The 18,254-nt window shown below is 50.8% G+C and overlaps 1 protein-coding gene across 3 annotated transcripts in view; it reads left to right on the top strand.

The window, feature by feature from the left end:
* TMEM63B (transmembrane protein 63B) overlaps window positions 1-18,254 on the top strand; it is a 48,465-nt gene that overhangs the window by 20,740 nt on the left and 9,471 nt on the right. For 2 of the 3 annotated variants that reach the window (XM_039568712.1, XM_039568713.1), the window contains exons 2-10: window positions 8,801-9,008; window positions 9,636-9,715; window positions 11,236-11,274; window positions 14,862-14,952; window positions 15,736-15,773; window positions 16,510-16,652; window positions 16,923-16,974; window positions 17,261-17,369; window positions 17,909-17,979. In XM_039568712.1, coding sequence (XP_039424646.1) covers window positions 8,823-9,008; window positions 9,636-9,715; window positions 11,236-11,274; window positions 14,862-14,952; window positions 15,736-15,773; window positions 16,510-16,652; window positions 16,923-16,974; window positions 17,261-17,369; window positions 17,909-17,979 — 809 coding nt within the window. In that variant the 5' untranslated portion in view covers window positions 8,801-8,822. The remainder of the gene's footprint in view (window positions 1-8,800; window positions 9,009-9,635; window positions 9,716-11,235; window positions 11,275-14,861; window positions 14,953-15,735; window positions 15,774-16,509; window positions 16,653-16,922; window positions 16,975-17,260; window positions 17,370-17,908; window positions 17,980-18,254) is intronic. The other variant, XM_039568714.1, reaches the window with a different exon arrangement.

The following is an 18,254-nucleotide window of genomic DNA, read 5'->3' as shown; positions in this document are numbered from 1 at the left end:
ACTGGGCAAGAGAGAAGCTTACCCCCAATAACTGCTGGCTGCTCAAGCAGCTTTCATGCTGCAGAATAAGGAATAGGGAAGCTCTCCAGGCTGATGCAATAGGGTGTTCTGCCAGCCTCTGGTGAGGAACCAGCTGTGAAGCCCTGAGAGGTGGCTTGGACTCCTCAGAGAGATGCTTCTTGCCAGTACTTGGTGACCTGCATCACCAAGTGCTGATCATACTTCATAGGCAAGTGATTGTAATTGTGCCCAGTGAACAAAATTCTTCTGTCTTTGAATACTTTGCTGCAAGGAGGTAAAGACTTCTGTCATGCAGAAGTGAGGAGGAGGAAACAGTCAATGTGACCTTGAGAGACTAGATAAAAACCCGGTTTTATGAGAGGCACACACACGTTTCGCTCAGGAGGAAAAGCTGGGTGTAGATGAGAATACCCAGACTGTGACTGGCAGGAGACAGATACGAGGCCTGAGGAAAGATAAGTATGTGGTACCCCCCTATACACAAGGGGATTAATATCAGAAGCTTTAACATGAGGTGAGGTTACTGATAAACGAAGGAAAAAGGAATAAGTGCTGCAAGAGGTACAGAGCTCCTGCTAAAAACATGTCCCTGTGCAAAAGGGACAAGATGGTATTTAGTCACTTGAGAAATGGGGAAGACATGGAAAAATTCAGAGTAAATATGAAATCACCAGGGAGATTGGTTTGTGTTTATGCCAAGCCAGATGTCATGCACCTGAACCAGCTCTCCTTAACAGTGCTTGAAGACCAAAGTGGTATTTGTGCAGTAAAGATTGTGTATGAATTGTCAGTCTCACTTAAAAAATGAAGTATGGGAGAGCTAGCCTGGGGCAGGCCCACAGATAGGTTGTAAGGAAAGTGCAGGCTGTATGCAGGTAGTATAAATGATGATAATAGACATGTAGGAGATAATCAAGAAGGCAACCCGTGAAGAACAGCCATTTTGCTACTGGAATCCATAAACTAGAAGCTGAAAACTGCTGGTATTGTGAGGTTGTGAAGTCTCTGTCCTCGTCTTCGCTAAAAGTCTGCTGGGAATTGGTGAAGTTGCTACTGCTGGGGTGTTGGGTGATAGGTGAGGAAGCCCTGTTTTCTGAGACTTACTCCCAACCATATGACTTGGTTGCCATATGGCCACTGCTCTGCAGAATATACAGCAGGAGGTCCAGAACCTCATCAGTCTTTCCACTCAAATGGTTTATTGTGTTTACTGTAAATCAGGGTGTCTGTGACTCTGCCATGCAAACTGAGAGCGGATTGATGTGGAGGAGACCTGTTTGATAGATTGGGCTTTCTCTTGATGGCAGAGGATGAGATGTGCCCTTGCCATGGACTAGCAGCAAGGGTAGGACACATGGACAGGTCCCTATGAGACACCACAGAGGGTGTCTGCGTGGCATTGAGACTCCATAGTGTTGGTCAGTAGGCAAACAAGATGGGACCGTAGACCTCTCCTTCATGGTGCAGAAATGCCAAGTGCCATGGCTGTTTTGTTCCTGGTAGCCAGGTGGAGGCAGTCGAGCTGTCTTGGCAGCAGAACTTCATCATGGTGTTGTGTGGGTATATGTGTTCCACCAAACCTCAGCCCTTCCCTGATGGCCAGGCAGGAATAGACACCCCTTGCCCAGGAGCACCCAGTCCAAAGGGATGTGGAAATTGAGGCAGGAAGACAGCAGTGTGGGACCCGCAATGTGGGAGCAAAATGCAGAGCCAGAGAGACCAAATTGCCCTTAGGCTGAGGACAGATTAGCCAGCTCTGATGTGAAGAGCCTGAACCACAGCGTACTGGGTTTCAAGCTGTGGTACAGCCCTTCTTGGCGTGGTACATTATGTTCAGGGCACCATATGACTTGAAAGGACTACCATCAGATTGGAGGGAGTTCCTGTAAAAAAGAGGCATAAAAAAGACCTAGCTGTTTGGAGCTAAATCCGTATCACTTGGCAATATAGAGAGTTTCCAGTGGGTGAAGGCAGCATGAAGTGTTTTGCTGATGTTCAAAGGCAAGGCTTCTGTGATTATCCTGGGCGATTTTGAAAGGGACTGAGTTGTGAGATGGACAGGTTCCTGACCTTCATGAAACTCAAACCTAGGTTCCACATGGATCCAAATGCTCCTCACTGTTACAGTGTACTACCATCCCTGCAAGGCACCATCCCAGCTCAGGGTTATTTGTGTGGTTCGCAGTGCTTACAGTTGTGCTGGGAGCAGGACCAGGGGGTCCTGAGCATTGGGATATACAGTCAGCAGTGTGCAAGCTGCTCCGAGCAGTGTTGGCTTGGGGCTGGCTGTGACAGTGACAGTACCTGCCAACACCAGGACTGGGAGCTGATGCACACTAAAGAAAGGTGTGATGCCCTTTGGTGGTAGATATTTGAGGCCTGATGCAAAGCCAGTTGGGAGGACCTTGGACCCAGGGCAAGGGTGTAGTTTTTGTGTTGATGAAGCCAAGCCTGCCAGATCAAAGCTTTGTAGGCCTGGTGTCTAGTTGGCTAGTTCATAGAGGTGAAGTGTGCAGGGAGCTTTATATTGACTGGAGGAGATGGAAAGGAAACAAAGAGATATAGGGCTTTGGCAGGCCCTCTTCCTTTCTGCTGATACAGGGCCGATCCCTGTTGTGTGCTTGTCAGTGCTTTGCCCAGGCTTGTTGGAAAAGCACCAGTAGCACATTTGCTTCTTCATGCTTTTTCCCTTGGCCTGCAGATCACGTTCCTCCTCACTGCACCCAGCACGTCAGCACTTCTCCAACCCTCAGCTGCTTGAATGCTCTGTGCCAGGTCTGAGGCATGGTGCAGGACAGCTTTCCCACTGCTGTGTCTGCAGCAAGAGTGATACTTTCCCTGTTTCTTAACTGTTGTACTCTTGGAGAGGCTTTGAGCTATCTTGTAAGCCCCTTTCTCCCCACCTGTCCTGAGGCTATTCCCTGCTTGCTTACCAGAGTCAGACTGTTCTTCCTGTGGTCTGCTTGTGGCTGCAAGTAGTTGGCTCAGAGCTCTGCTGGACTTTGCCATTGAGGTGCAGGTAACCTAGGTGGCAGTTTGCAGGGGTGAGAAGGCTCCCTCAACCTTAGGTGCTAACTGCTGCGTGAGGGTCCCCAGGTGCCCAATGTAGGCAGGTCTGTACTGCCCTGGCAGGCAGAGGCTCAGGGTGGCACATCCTCTGGGCTCAGGTCCCTGGGGTCACACTGTGGGTTACCTATGGTACTTGGGAAACCAAGGGGACCCCAGAGGAGCAGGTCTGAAAGGTACAGGCCAGGTCCACAGCACACTCTGCGTCTGAGAACCAAAGCACACCTCACCTCCCTGAGTGCCATGCCGCAGAGGTTTAACAAGGTTTGGGTGGCTTTATTTTTAATCTGGAAATCTGGTATTCTAGCCCCAGACCTGCTGGTTTCCGGTTGCCTGTCTCTGCACCTCCAGCCTGCTGCTGTGAGACTGTCACATTTCCATAAACAAATGTGTCTCTACCAGAGCACAGTCTTGCTGTTCTAATTACAGATGGAGTTCTTAACATTTACTGGTGAGAAAACAAATGAACGTAGCTTGTGTGCTTACGTCGCTCTGTGAGCTCAAGCATCCACTTTATTGATTTATATTTTTCTGCAGGCATTTCTCAGGTCACCTCCTCGTGTCTGGCTGACATCAGTGGTGTGGCTGGAAGAACACAGACACTTGCCCATGTCAGTGCATCTGACTGCCGGTTAGCCGGCCGTCCAGCTCCCACGTCACTCCTGCCTGAGTCCCAGCACAGTGCTTCCTCTTTTTTCTTTCCCCCTGGTGCCAGGGGTTTGGCAGAGGATATGAGTGCTGAGTGTGAGGGGCAGGGACTTCAGGCTGAGCTGGCGAGAATGGGAAATGCTCTGTTTGGGAAGACCAGCAGTGCTGTTTCTGTTGCCTGCCCTGGCATTACAGTGCTGCAGCAGAGTTCAGTGTGGGACAAGCAGCCTCCTCAGCAGGCACCTCCCAATCCCCTGCCTGCAAGAGCCCCTCAGACCTCTGCTGTGTGTCACCTCCTGCCCAGACTGTGGGATGACTCCATGATGCACGCTTCGCAGCCAGAGTCATAGCAGTGAAGCACCAAGGCATGTAATATTGGCCTTCCCAGCCCCATTCTGCCTTCTTCCGTTCTCTTTGCAATGGATGGATGGGAGCATGGAGGCTTGCCTGGCTGCTATTTGGGTGCTCGTTTGGGTGCTGACCTGCAGGCCAGGGACAAAGACAAGGAGGAGAAGTCCTGCCCTGCCCTGCCCTGCCCTGCCCTGCCCTGCTGAGGCCACCAAGCTCTCAAGAGCAGCATTTCCCAGGGCTGTGTTTGCACAGGGCTTAACAGGCAGAAGCTGGGGCTGCAGCACCAGGTGGGATGTGCTTTAGGGACTTCAGGTAGGAAACTGTGTGTCTCTGCTCCTGACACGTGTTGGTGGAAACATGGGACAGTGTAGACATGCTGGGGATGTAGAGGCTATGCTGCGGGGCAGGGAACAAACTTCTCTGTAGATGAGAGAAGCTTCTTCTTTCCCTTCTTCCTACTATTAATAGAGAAGGGGATGAAGTCCCGTATTGCAGAAGAAGAGCTGAAAATGCCTTTGGCAAGTCTGTCTTTGCTGTTTTGAGGAAGTCAGCATTAATTATGCAGAGTGCAAGAGGGGAAGCCTCTGGGGCTTGCATGGAACCTAGTTTGGTGTCCTGCTCTTATTGTGTCTTTGGCCCCACTATATTCTGTAGTGACAAGCCGTGCTTGTGGTCAGGAAAGGGCTTGGATGCCTTGAGCTGGTTCCCACCACTCCAGCCTCACAGCAGCTTCCCACTGACTCCCTGCACCTTGCCTGTTGATGTTCAGGATCATGCTGATGTTAGCATCTCTGCCCAGGCTGAGCCAAGCTTGCCCTGACCTACAGCCTTCAAGGGGAAGGAGATACCAGGAAAGGCACCTTTAACTGTGTTCTGGTGAAGCACAGTTTGTGTGGTCAAAGATGCTCCTTCACCTGTGGTGGCAGCGTAAGGTGTAAGGAAACATGCAGGGTCCTTCCCTAGAGGGAGACACTAGGATCGGAACAGAAAGCTTTGCAAAACCACCTCTGCCGTCAGTGTATATTTGAGTTGGGAGGAGCAGCTGTTGCTAGAAAAATCCCCTTATCCATCTCACACTGCTGGAAGGGATTTCCTTTCATAATTGGGAACTGTGCTGCTGTACCATAAGACTGTGCGTGCTGCAAGCACCGCCTTTCCTCCCTGCCTGTGCTTTGCCTAAAATACTGTACGCAACATCAGCTGCCTCCAGGGCCAGCCCTTCACCTTGCAGCACAGGACACATTGGAGCATGCCCTGCCTGGCTGAGGGTGGGGGCAGAGAGTCCCATGGAGTCAGCATCTGAGACCAAGGTGCAAACCGAATGCAAGGAAAGAGATATTGCCGGGGCCATGGGTTGCACTGTGCCTGGGAAAACCAGCCAGTCTCCTGCTCAGCTGAAAGACTCCTGGGAAAGGCCTTTGGTGAAGGATACTAGGTAGGCACTGTTGATGAAGACTGCAGAGTTGGTTACCAAAGCATTTTTCTTAGTTGCCTAATTGGTGTTGTAACCCCAGAAGAACCCTGGTGAGTCTGACCTAAAGTGATACAATGGCAGGTCACCTCTAGCCTGCTGCCACATGTTCTTGCAGCTGGGAGAAGTAGAAGGGCACAAGTGCTCCGAACATTCCTGTGAGCTTTTCCCAGCTTCCCACACACCTGAAGCACCTCTGTCTCCATGGGGAGCCTCTTGTGCTTACCAGCTGGGTGGGAGGTTGCATACCTAAGGATGGTACGGACTGCTTCTGTGCCTCCTGACTCAGCTCATGAAAAGGCAGTGTAAGCCTTGGGCATATGTGACATCTTCTCCATTGCTAGGTGTTCTGGGTGGGTTACTGAAGAGGCTAGGAAGGTTTATATCCAGTCCATCCTGTAGGCTTCAGGGAAAAAATGTATCTCTGGGACCCGTCTCTCTGAAAGGTGTCTTAAATTACCCATAGTCTTGCAGAATTTGTCTTCAACATGTAATGGTTTGTACAAATAATGTTTAGATAGGGTTGTGGGCAATGTGAGCATATGAACTTCATTTCTTTTAAAAAATATGACTGGAAAAATGGGGCTATAAAACATGCAGGAATGAGGTAAATAGTTTGGTGTCTGCAGAGGAGAATCATAATTCCCTGATCTGTTACAAGTCTTTCAATACTGTGGTAAAATAATAGGTAGCATTTTACAAACTTGTGTAACTTGCTTGGATGTTCAGAAAACCTCTGAAATTTCTCACAGAAGACTGTCTACTGGAGGAGATGTAGAGTTCTGGGTCAGAAATTGGCTGAGGTTCCACAAACAAAGCCAAGGAGTGAACGAGCAATTTTAATGTGACAAGAGCAGAGGGATAAGGTCCTTCACTACTAATGACCCGGAAAAGGTAATGTGCAGCGAGGTCCCTAAAATCTGCCAGTACCCTGGAGTCATTCAGATTTGTCAAGAGGAAGCGACTCCAAAGTGACACCATGTGTAGTGAAGTGGTGTGAGAAGATGAGAAGCATGCAGCCAGGTGTATTGGAAGGAATGATTTGCTCTGGGACTTGGCTGGCTTCTAATTTACCTTGGGCAGTGGGATTGCAGGCTGATGGCAGAGATACTTTTCCTCAATACGCAAAGATGCCATCAGAGAAGTAAATTAATGCTCAGCCACGTGAGGAGTAGTATAAGGAGAGATGCTGAGAGCATCAGGGTGCTGTTCTGGCAGTCAAGGTCATTCCCTTACCCAGGATGTTGTATGTGGTTCTGGTCACCTGTTCCATAGGGTCAGAAGAGAGGATATGTTAGGGATGTGAGGGAGAGTGGTTAGAGCTAGAAGACATCTTATGTCCTGGGAAGGAGAGAGCACTTAGTAGTGAGCTTAGTAGATCTAGAAAAAGCAAATGCTTTTCTTCTGCGCCTTTTTTCACTGTACAAGGAGAACTCAAGGCTGTGGTATTACAGCAGGATCGTACTCTTTCTCAAAATCTGGAACTCGTTGCTGCAAGATACTATTTCCAACCTAAAAGCTTACAAGGTTCCCAAAAAGAGAGAGGTGTAACCATTCATGCTCCAAAGTGTGTGATGTTCCTTTGAGTCTCATCCCATCATTTTTCCCATCACTCCCCCAGAGCTTCTGAGTCTTTAGTTAATTCAGCCAGGGTGAACTATCCTATCTTCCCAATTTATTCCCTACTGTGATCTCATGTCTTGGCTTGTTTTGCTCCTGCTTTTCTGCTTCCTTGTTCTGCTCTAGGCAGCCCTGCTCCACCTCTGTACCTGTGAATTATGTCTTAACACGCTGCTTTGTGGCTTTTCCACTTTGGCTGACCCCCTCTCAATGCCTGTACCCAGCTGGGCTTTTGCTTCTCGGGCTGCCCTTTGTCGTCGGTGCTTCAGCTGTTTTGCAGCTGTGCACCCGTTCGAGCTGAGCTGGGAGGGATCACTTTGAAGCAGAGCTCTCTAGGTCACCGCAGCGAATTGTTTTGTGGTCATTATCCAGCTAGCGTTGTGCTGCGATGCTGATAAATCTCTGCAGCCAGGCAGGAGATGGCCAGGATTATACCCGTGAGCTGGAGGTAAGAGCCCTGCACCCCTTCTGCTAATGTCACCAAACAATGAGGGCTTGAAGGGCAGTGATGCTGGCAGCTTTCTCATCCTTTCGGCAAGCGATGGCTCTTTTGCCCAGCCCAGAGGGATGGCATTTCTGGGAAAAAAAAACCCCAGGCATTGCCCAGAAGTGATACTTCTGCATGGTTCATGGTAGTAGTGAAGGATTTGGGGTGGTTTGTGGATGCTGGATAAGAGGAATCAAAAGCCTGAATAGATCTTCCTTTTATCACTGTTTCTTTGGCAACTGATGGGATTTTCTCACCCCTGTTCCGAAAAGTGGTTGTGTTTCTGCTGTCAGTGTGTCCCTCTCTGAGTTACTCAGTTTGCATTTCTCCATTGCTACCATAATCATATCTGTGTTTCTTATGGAGCTGCTCTGCACAGGAGGAGGACCTCCCCATGTCCAAGCAGTGATGCTGACCTGCATGCCACTGTGGGTCTTGTAACACTTTGGGGAAGGCACTGAAATAAATAAAATATTTGACCAGCTAAATAGTAGAGCCTAAGCCTCCTTTCTACCCTGTGTGGTTGCATCTAAATGGCGTCCAAGTCAGAGGAAGGAAAGAAAACAAGCAGGGGGTGTGACCAGCCCCTGACGGGTGCCCTGGGAGCTGGAGGCTGAGGCCTGCAGTGAAGAGAGGGTGATGATTCAGCCTAATAAAGCTAATGGCTTTATGCAGCCAGGCAGAGGAAATTGTGGGATCATGATGCAGCAACTATCCTATAGCAGTTGGTTTCTATCATTCAGACGTGACTTCATGCCCCCACCACCCCACCCTTTCACTTTTTCCTGTGCCTAAATGCTTTCCCTGCTGAGGAGGGGGAGCTGAGACACCATGTTCTCAGGGAGAAAAGTAGTCTGTGAGACAGCTGCACCTAAATGGTGTGAGAGTGGGCAAACAAGGAAGGGAGTTCTGGGGCTGCATGGTGGAACCGCAGCTGCTGAAGCATATGGGTTCTTCTAGCACCACTGAACTCAGCAGGCTTCTCAGATGTCCTTGTCCCTGGACACTGGTCCCAGGAAAATCCTGTAGCACAGAGAAGCCTGAGCTGGCGGGCAGGGTTGGCCCCTAACTCCAGCAGGGCTACATTGTCATCGAACTGGCACGTGTCTAACCAGCTCTTTCTCTCCTTTCCCCAGGGAAGACGATGAAGCTGTAGAGATGCTTCCCTACGTCATCGCCACCCTGGGCTCAGTAGGGGCCCCCTGCAAAACTCCCACATGCAACAACAACAACAGCACTACCAAGGACTACTGCTACAGTGCACGCATCCGCAGCACTGTGCTGCAGGGGCTGCCCTTCGGTGGAGTGCCCACCGTCCTAGCCCTTGACTTTATGTGCTTTCTTGTAAGTCTACCTACTGTTGCTTTGCCACCTTCTCCCCTAATTAACCATGAAACAAGGACGGTGATCAGATAATTAGGGTTGAGGGCCCCAAATGCCATCCCTGACTTTGCTGCTGGCTTTCTGGCCCTGATCGTGTCTCCTAGGCACTGTGGGCTTAGCCACTATTGACCTAGCTCCAATACCACCACACTGAGCCTCATGGAAGGGTGTTGCAGCCATAAGGATGGGGTTGATGTTGGATCGGTCCTGCGTCGCAAAACTCCCACTTATGTTGCCAAGTCCCTGCAGCTTTATCCACCCAGTGGCTTCGCATGTTCCTCCTTAGAAGCTGTGGAACCACAAATGACATAGCCATAATTTTGACTTCTAGGAACCTCAGGGCCTTTTGATCCTGTGGGGCTACCTTAGCTATTGTGTGTTGCATCCTGGACCTCTGCCTCCCACAGCTATCCAGATAGTCTGGTTTAACAGTCCTGAGGAACTTGTGCTTTCCTGTGGTCTCAGTGTGCTGTTAACTGAGGACCCTGTCCCCTCCTACCTTCCTTGTTCCTGTAGCTCTGCATGCAGAGGACAAGGATAGAGTTGGACAATGCTTTTTCTCACAGCTTCTCTTTTGGTCTCTTTCAGGCACTGTTGTTTGTCTTTTCAATTTTGCGTAAAGTTGCGTGGGACTATGGACGCCTGGCCCTGGTGACTGATGCTGACAGGTAAGAGTGGGAGAGTGGCAGGGGAATAAGATATGAGTAGTGCCCTTCTTTGCTGTGAAGCAGAAGGGATAAATCCTATTTTGTGTGCCTGAGCAGCTGGAGAGGAGAGGCAGATGTGCCAGTTGCATCCCCTGAGCTCCAGGAATAGGAAGAAATCCCCACTTACTGGCTTTTTTGTTACAGCATCCTTCTCCCAACACACGGAGTGGTCCCTGCTGGCTCCATATCACTTATGATCCCTTCAGTGATAGAGATGTGCAGGGGCCCTTACAGAGGAACAGCAGATGGAGGGAGGAGAGGAACAAGAGGTCACAGGAAGGGTGAGGGCTGCCACAGTAAAGGCTTTGTTAAGCCTTTGAAGGTGTCTTTGTGACTCTGCTGGAGGCAGTTCTTGTTAGAGCACTTGACAGTAGTATGCTGCTTTTCCAGGTGTGGTACTGCTGTGCCGACACGAGCTTAGCTCGCATCCCAAGTGCTGATGAATTGGCCTGGGTGTCGATCCTTCCTGCCCAATGCATTTGTGGGCTACAGTGTCTGTCAGCAAAAGCCAGGGCCTGTTGGGGATGGCAGCTCCACAGCAGAGGGAGCACTCCCTGCACAACAGTGGAAAGAGTTGTTTTCTTCCAGCACCAAACTAGGAATTCTGGTTTAAATAAGCGGTCCTGGATAGGGTTAGATAAGCAGCTGTGTCCCTGTGGTTCCTCTGCCAGTATTTTCCTGTTCTGTCTGGGGAAATCAACTGTACAGAGATAGTAGAAGGGAAAAAACAAGAAAGGAGTAATCATAGGAGACCCCAATGGGGAGAGGGCAGCAGGGTTAAGCAGTCTGGATCCAGATGCTGGCAGGAAGCCACAGCTCTGGCCTCCAGGGGGGAGAGAGGGCTGAACTTTCTTGGAGGCAATGCTTGAGCACCTTGGGTGCAAGGGAGTGTGAGCAGTGGCTGTAGGCAGAAAGGCAGAGGGGTGCCAGCTGTTTGGAGAGGGAGAGCTGGTAGGCACAGGGAGAGGGACAGCATGGCTTTGGATCGAGCTGTGGATCAACAGGACTGTAGTTGCAGGGAGGAGCCCATTCTGCTTGGCTCATCCATGGGGTAGGATGAGAGTTTTGAGGGGAGAGGGATGCATGTGTGTTTGTTCCCTGGGTGGGGAGGAGATACTCCCCTTGGAAGGGGAGCTCAGATAGCAGCCAGACAGTCCCAGTAGTCTCTCCTACCTGACCCCGTCACTCAGGAGCTCCCTGCAATGTCCATGGTATGGAGCCCGGTCACATTCCCAGTGAAGCCAGCTTCCCTTGTGGCAGCAAAGCACTCTGCCCCTGGACCAGTGGGTATTCCAGATTGCTGTGATTTGAGGCATTGCTGGGCTCTGGAAGGAAGGTCTTCTCCAGCCTGACCATTGGCAGGTTTCTCTTCTTCAGGATGACGGGGAGCCACGTTGGATGCGTAGTTCCCTGCAAAAGAGGAGAACTCAGCACCTACTCCCGTCATTGTAACCTGTCCCTTTCTGTTTCTGTGCCCCCAGGCGCCGACGCTGGGAGACGGAAAGAGAGGAGCGGGAATAGTATGTTGTTTTTTCAGGGTCTCATTTCTTCTCTCTTGCTCACAACCTCTCTCTCATTTTCTCTTGCAGCTGTCTTGCTTCTGAACTAATAATGTAAATGGCTGGGAGTTGGGCATGAATTTGTGTCTCCCGGTGGATTTGTGTTCTTCTTTCCCTCCCCTTTGTGTCATCCATTACCACAGCTGAATGCACCCTGGTCTTCCCCTAGTAGCCCTTAAATTCTTCTTGAGAGCAGCAGTGCCAGGGAACTCTCAGTCCTGACCTGGGCAGAGGGTGTTATACCACATGCCCTGCACTATCTGCTTGTGTCCAGCTATCCTGCCTTATGATGAAAGTAAACAAACCTGGTTGCCTGAGCCCACAGTATGCTCAGGTCACCCAGGTGCAGGGGAAGCTACTTTCCCTGGTCCTTCTTGTGCCAGGTTGCAACAAGAGCCATTCCCTCGCCACTTGCAAGGGTAGGCAGGTGCACAAAGAAGATCTGGCAGGACTACTCTGTCTTTCCTTTTTACCCCATGAGGCTGCTGGGACCAGGTTAACTGTTGGCCTTTGTCCCTTGTCGCCTAAACCCACACCCAGCAAGGCAGCACCTTTAATTTTCTCTCTTCCCCTTTTGCCCCAGTGCTGCTGAAAGCGTCCTTCGTCACCTTGGCCTGGTGTTGCCGATTAAGACCTGCCATGGGCTGTCCTCCCTGTTCTTACCTCCTTCTTGCCTCTTTTTTGCGTGAGAAAAGACCATCGCCCATGCCTTGCCGACTGTTTGGGTAGTATATGCTGCAGAGGGGTCGATCAGCTGGCAGTGCACAGCCTGCCATGGTTGTTCCAGCCACACTGATTTGTGTCTGAGGCCAGGGCAGCAAGCTGCAGCCTCCTTTTCCCACTTGCAAGGCCTTACCACTTGCAAAGCAGGGGCCTGCTACTGCCTTGTGGGGGTACAAGAATGTGCCTGTTTTTGCAGCTGATCCTTGCCCTCAGGAGCAGAGCAGTTGAAGTTGTGAAAACAGAACCAATGGTAGCTGTGGTACATGGCACAGAGGGGACCTCTTGCTCGTGCTTGAGTGCTTCACTAGCGGTTGGCCCTGCTTCAGGTGTGTGTGGCAACTTTTCACTGCTAACATCCTGTGGAGGGGAGTGAGGCAAAGGTAGTAGAGCCATCATGCTCTGAGGATCTTTAAGGGGAGCCACTTCATTTATCCTCACAAGTGCTAATCTCTCTCCAAGGGGCCACTTCTTCCTGCTCCTGTTTTTCATTTGAGCATGCTGGAGCTATCTGCTCCACACACACCACAAATACCACCCCCAAAGCTACTGCATGTCCTGTGACAGTGTTAGCAGCCAGAAGCCTCCAAAAACCTGTGGAACTCAGTGAGGAAGTCTCATTCTGTCTGTGTTCCTTCAAGGCTAATGGCACATTCCCATCCCAGCTATTCTTTCCTGGGGGGTGCAGTGACAGGTAGTGGGTTAGGAACACGTATATGAAACCTGGTGCTCCCAGCCCCTGAATGTACAACATTGTTCTTTGTGGGAGAGGGCATCTTCCTCTGATGTGTTCCCTTTCTGTGAGAACCAGCAAGTGCCCTTGTCCTGCTACTTGTCAGAGCTTGCAGTAGCCATCAAGTCTCTATTGGCAGCTCAGTCTGCACTGGGAGGTCATAGCAACCCACTTGCACCTGTATGAGGGAAGTGATCACAGAGCCCTGTGGGCATTGCCACCCATGCAGCCACTTCCAGCTTCCCACCACAGCAAGTCCCTTCCACAGCATGCCTGGCCTGCCCTCTTGGAGCCTGTGATTCCCTTGGTCTGAGGCTAGCTGTGCCTCAGACCTCATCCTTCTCCTTCCCTGGCAGGGCCTCCACCAAACCTGCATCATGCAGGGTCCCACCTTAATCTTGTGATTTGGGGCACTCTTGCTTTCACCTACTTGCACTATCAATGCTTTGCTTTAAAAAGTCTCCATCCAGTTTGAAGGTGCTGTTGGAGCTCTCTCTTCAGCTTTCCATCTTTGGCGAGGTTTTACATCCTCTGTCTTCTCAACACTTCAGGTCATCCTGATTATTGTCATTGCATCCCCCTGCACAGAGCTGAGTTATCCTGGTCATCTCATAACATGACACTCCTCTCAGCTGTGCCCTCCAATGCTGCTTCTGTTTTGCCCTCTATTTTTTCAGTACCAAGAAGCCAAAAGCTCATGGTGTCATCATGTTGGGCTCTCCTCAGGGCAGAAATTTCTTCTCAGCAGAAATTCACCCTCTCTCCCTGTGCCCAGCTGCAAGGCCTCTGTGGTTATAAAGAGCTGAAGGTCTGAGAGCTGGGTCCAAGCTGTCTCTGTCCCTTCAGCAGAGCAGAGTGTTGGGCTGCACAGTGGCAAGGCTGCACACCACTGTCTAATCTGCCCTGCTGTAGTCCCCTGACCTTCAGGTAATCTCCTTTCCCCTGTCTCTCTTACTTTGTGCTAGGAACTGAGGACTCAGCAGGTACTACTCTGCTCTGAGAGAGGCCATGTGTCTCATCCACTTCCTTTCAGAATGTTCATGAGGATGTCTGCTTGTTCTCCTTCCCACAGTGTCATCTACCTCCTCTCTAGCACTCGTCTCTCAGCAGCTGTTTCTCTGTGTTCTTGCCCATCTTTCCCTCCTTGAGCCTGTGGTGCCTACAGGGAGACCATATTTTCATTTGGTTTTTTCCCTTTGTTTCTAGCCTTCAGATCAGTCATATTTCTCTTGCACCTCCGCGATCCCAGCCTGCTGTTGTCATCTTGCAAGTGCTATTTAATTTAGGTCTCTGGACCATTTTCTTGCCTCCTTTTCCAGCTGCCCTCTGCCTCTATTTGTAGTGGGGGCTATTGTCAGCCTTGGATGCTTCTGCTGCAGGTTCTTCATCTAGGTCCCTGCCTCTGGCTGGAGTAAAGTGGTCTGTGATATTCACCCCTTTTGCTTTCCTGTTCTTTAGCATGGAGCATTCACTTCTAGCTGTCTGCCCTGCTCCTGCTCAAGGGATTTCCAGGCTGGAGGCTCAGCTGAGGCTGGGAAGCAGGTTGCACTAAGCCTGGCTCCAGGCAGCTGCATTCTTCTTCCTGCACTGAAGCACTAAGGGTGGGGAGGACTGGTGTAGCAGGATGCAGCCTACCAGACTCCTTTCTTCCTCTTCCTGAAGATGAGTGAGGTCCTCCAGGACAGGAGCTGCTCCCAGTGCCTCTCCAGCCATGTCAGAGCCAGAGGAACTGTGACAGCCTCCAGCTCTTGCTTCCTTTCTGCTGTCTAAATCCTGTGCTAAACAGACCTCACCTCTCCTCTGTGGCAGCCTCTGCCAGCCTCTCCTTGCAGGGACTGCCACATAGTATGGGTGCCTTTCAGAAGGTGTCGAACGAGTAGCATCCATGGGCTAAGCCCATGGGTTTTGCCAGGCTCAGCATGCCATCTGAGGAGGGTTCTCTCTTTACTGCTACCTCTGATCTTACCTCTCTCCATCTCACCTGGTGCAAACTGACCTGAATTAACCTCTCGTCTCCTGGGTGCTCTTGGTTCCTGGCCAGGCTGCCTCTTCGCATCTTCTAACTTTCTCCCTCACCTCCCACTTGTCATTTTAGCGTAGCCTCCGCCCTGCATTCTGACAACCATGACCGCTACGAGCGCCTCACCTCCGTCTCCAGCTCTGTGGACTTCGACCAGAGGGACAACGTGAGTAGCCAAAGAGTCAAACGCTTTGCCTTTGAGGGGCCAGGAACCCACAGCTTGGCTGAACCAAGGGCTCTTCACAAGAAACACTTTGGCCTGTTCCCAGCCCTTAAGTCCCACATCTTGCAGTGTGTGAGTGCAGTAGTAGAGCTCAAGGAGCTATGCAGCTCTTAGACATGTGCTTAAATAAATAGGCTCTACATCACTGTGGCTTAACAGACATCTGTCCAGCCTATAATCTCAGCGTTACAAACAATACTTATGTGCCAGCTCTTCCTCACACTGTGGTCTACCTCTAATGGTTTTTTCCTCGCTGAAGGGGAGGATAATCGGTGTGATGGATGGAGGGTGAAGCTCCCCTAGGTGTCCTTTGAGGAGCACTGCCTTGGCCCAGCCTACCTTCCCAGTCCCTACAGAGCTTCTCTTGTCCAGCATGATGGCTGAAGTACCTGCATGCTGAATTTTCTGGGTCTACCTAGGCTTTGGAAAGCTTCCATATTAGCCAGGAGCCCATGGGTTGCCTGGAAGCTTGAGCTGCCAGTTGGTAGGGGACAGCCACACAGCAGAGTCCAACCTGTGTTGTGCTCCATGGAGTAGCACTGTCACTTCCTTTACCTTGGCCCATCTGTGGCTCTGCACATCTGCGTGCTTGTGGTCTGCCTTTCCCCTGAGCCAAGTATGTGGAGGTGCAAAGACACCAGCCTGGTCCCTGGAACCTTTGAAGGAAGGAGCTGGGATAAAGGAACACGGAGTGATGTGAAACCGTCCTGTTTTCTTTTTGCACAGGGCTTCTGCTCCTGGCTGACAGCCATCTTCAGGATAAAGTAAGTGTCCCAGGACCTGCATAGGGGTCCCACATGAGGAAGGAGGGGCAGTGCAGGGTTGTTGGGATGCCTGGTACAGTACAGCTGCATGAAATCTCTGCCCTTGCTGCAGCCCCCTCTCTGAAGAGCAAAGACGGGACTACATGAGGAGTCCTAAAGTCAAAATAAGGTCACACAGTGAGTCTGTGACAGAGGAGAGAACCCAGGCCCATGGCTGCCCCACCTCAGTCCCATTTCAGAAACACTGTCCACTGCTCTGCAAATATACTCATCTCCCTGGCACTCTTGCTAGGGGCACTGCTGTCTGAGGAATGGCTATGAGAAAGGGGCTGGAGAATGCAAGGAGATGCCCTCAGCTTAATGATGCACAGAAGTAGTCTCCCAAGCACTTCTATTCAGAATGCTGTGGGATAGCATCAGCACCTGTATCTTAGCAGAGCAGGCAAGGCCCACCTGAAGGGTATAAGGTGTGTTCTGTTGCCTCTCCTGGGTGACAGAGGGCAGGGCCATGGGGGAGCAGGGCTGGGTAACCATTGCACGCACAGGCAGGTTTGTGCCCAGGCTGCTTCAAGGCTGAGTGCTGGGCTCCCAAACCCAGCGTCTGGCTACAGCTTTGTAGGGCAGAACCAGGGGTACTGTGTGTGCTCAGATCAGGAGGGCAGCTGTGACCCTGTACTTTTTCCCAGCACTTGAGGAAATGTAGAAAATTGCCTGACAGCCTTTCTCTCCCTGGCAGGGATGATGAGATCCGGGACAAATGCGGGGGTGATGCAGTGCACTACCTGTCCTTCCAGAGGCACATCATTGGGCTGCTGGTGGTCGTGGGTGTGCTTTCCGTGGGCATCGTGTTACCTGTGAACTTCTCAGGGGACCTGCTAGGTGAGAACAAGGAGCCTTTGGCTGGGCTGGGGCATCTGCTTTCAACACCATGTACCAGACCACTGGGTAGCAGTGGAGGGCAGGACAGGACTAACAGAGACAAACCCTAACTATTGTCTCGCTTTGAGAGTAGTGCATCCACAGGGTCATCCTGTGTGGCTTGGGTTTTTAGGTATTCTGCAGGTGATACTCTTGTTGTAGCTCACTCTAGTGGTGCTCTGTCCCACTCAGCATTACTGAACATGCTTGTGTCTGCCTCTTTCTCCCTAGAAAACAATGCCTACAGCTTTGGGAGGACAACTATCGCTAACCTGAAGTCTGGGTATGTGTGGGCAGGGGTGGGATGGATAATTGAGGCCCTCAAGGGGTGTTTTATAAATGTTCACTTGCTGCAGAGCCTCATCTCCTTGAAGGTTGTATTTCTGCCCTTGCTGTGAAGCTACTGTCCCTGCTCCAATTTCCAGGCTGAGCTCCTGGAATTTGGTTGTAGGGCATCTGTGTGCTATGCTGATTACACTCATGGCCCCAGTGCCTTCAGGGCCTGACCAGCCTCACACAGACTTGTAGTGGCAACCTTGCATTGACCTTTGTGGTCTCCCTTGTGACAGGAACAACCTGCTGTGGCTGCACACCACCTTTGCTTTCCTGTACCTGCTGCTGACAGTGTACAGCATGCGCCGGCACACTTCCAAGATGCGCTACAAAGAGGATGACTTGGTGAGCATGATCTGACCACTCTCCCAGGCACATTTTCCCATGCCCTGTGGTCAAGTCAGGTAGCCTTGGAGAAAATTCTAAGCACCTCAATTTCCACAGCAATTTTGGGCTGTTGTGTTTTGGCTGTTTTTATTCTGCCTGGCCAAAGGCAGATCACCTTCAGAGCAGCAGTTGTGACTGCTTGTGGGGAAACAGGAGAGGACTGCACTGGGTAAACATGTGGAAGGACCCCATTCTTCCTTAGGGATTGTTCCAGCTGCTTTTGCCTTCTTCATTTCTAAAGGGTAGCCCTGTTTCTGTTCAGGCACCTGCAGTGTATATCCCTAGCCTGTCAATCTGCAGCGCACCCGGGTGCAGGATCACAACACCTAGCGCAAGCACGGGAGAGGGGGAGCCCTGGTAGCTAGAAGTGATGGGGCCACCGTTCTTCATCACTGATGCAGGTCTTGGGAGGGGGACTTGCTGCAAGCTGCAACCTCTCTTCTGGTCTCTTACACCATCCACACCTGCCTGTCCTCTCCTTTCTCTCTTCCTTCCAGGTTAAGCGAACTCTATTCATCAATGGGATCTCAAAATATGCTGAGCCAGAGAAGATCAAGAAGCATTTTGAGTAAGTCTCACTGTGTCCCTAAAGAATGCTCTGCAACAGGGGTGGTTTTATTAGGTTAGTACTAGTGTTACCTGGAATGGCAATAATGCATTGAGAGCAGAGAGCTAGGCAAAATCAGTGAATACCTTTATTTTGGGCCTCTCACTGTTACTTTTATGCTTTTTATCTGAATTTGAAGTATCCTTTGTTTTGTGCCTTGGTATATGCCCAGCTATTTCTTGCAGAGCCATAGGGGTCAGTGTGGTAAGCAACGGACAGGGCATGTCTTGAGATGT

The sequence above is a fragment of the Corvus cornix genome, chromosome 3, assembly GCF_000738735.6.
Source record: "Corvus cornix cornix isolate S_Up_H32 chromosome 3, ASM73873v5, whole genome shotgun sequence".
In the NCBI taxonomy this organism is placed as follows: Eukaryota; Metazoa; Chordata; class Aves; order Passeriformes; family Corvidae; genus Corvus; species Corvus cornix.
This window is presented reverse-complemented; position numbering and strand designations above follow the sequence as displayed.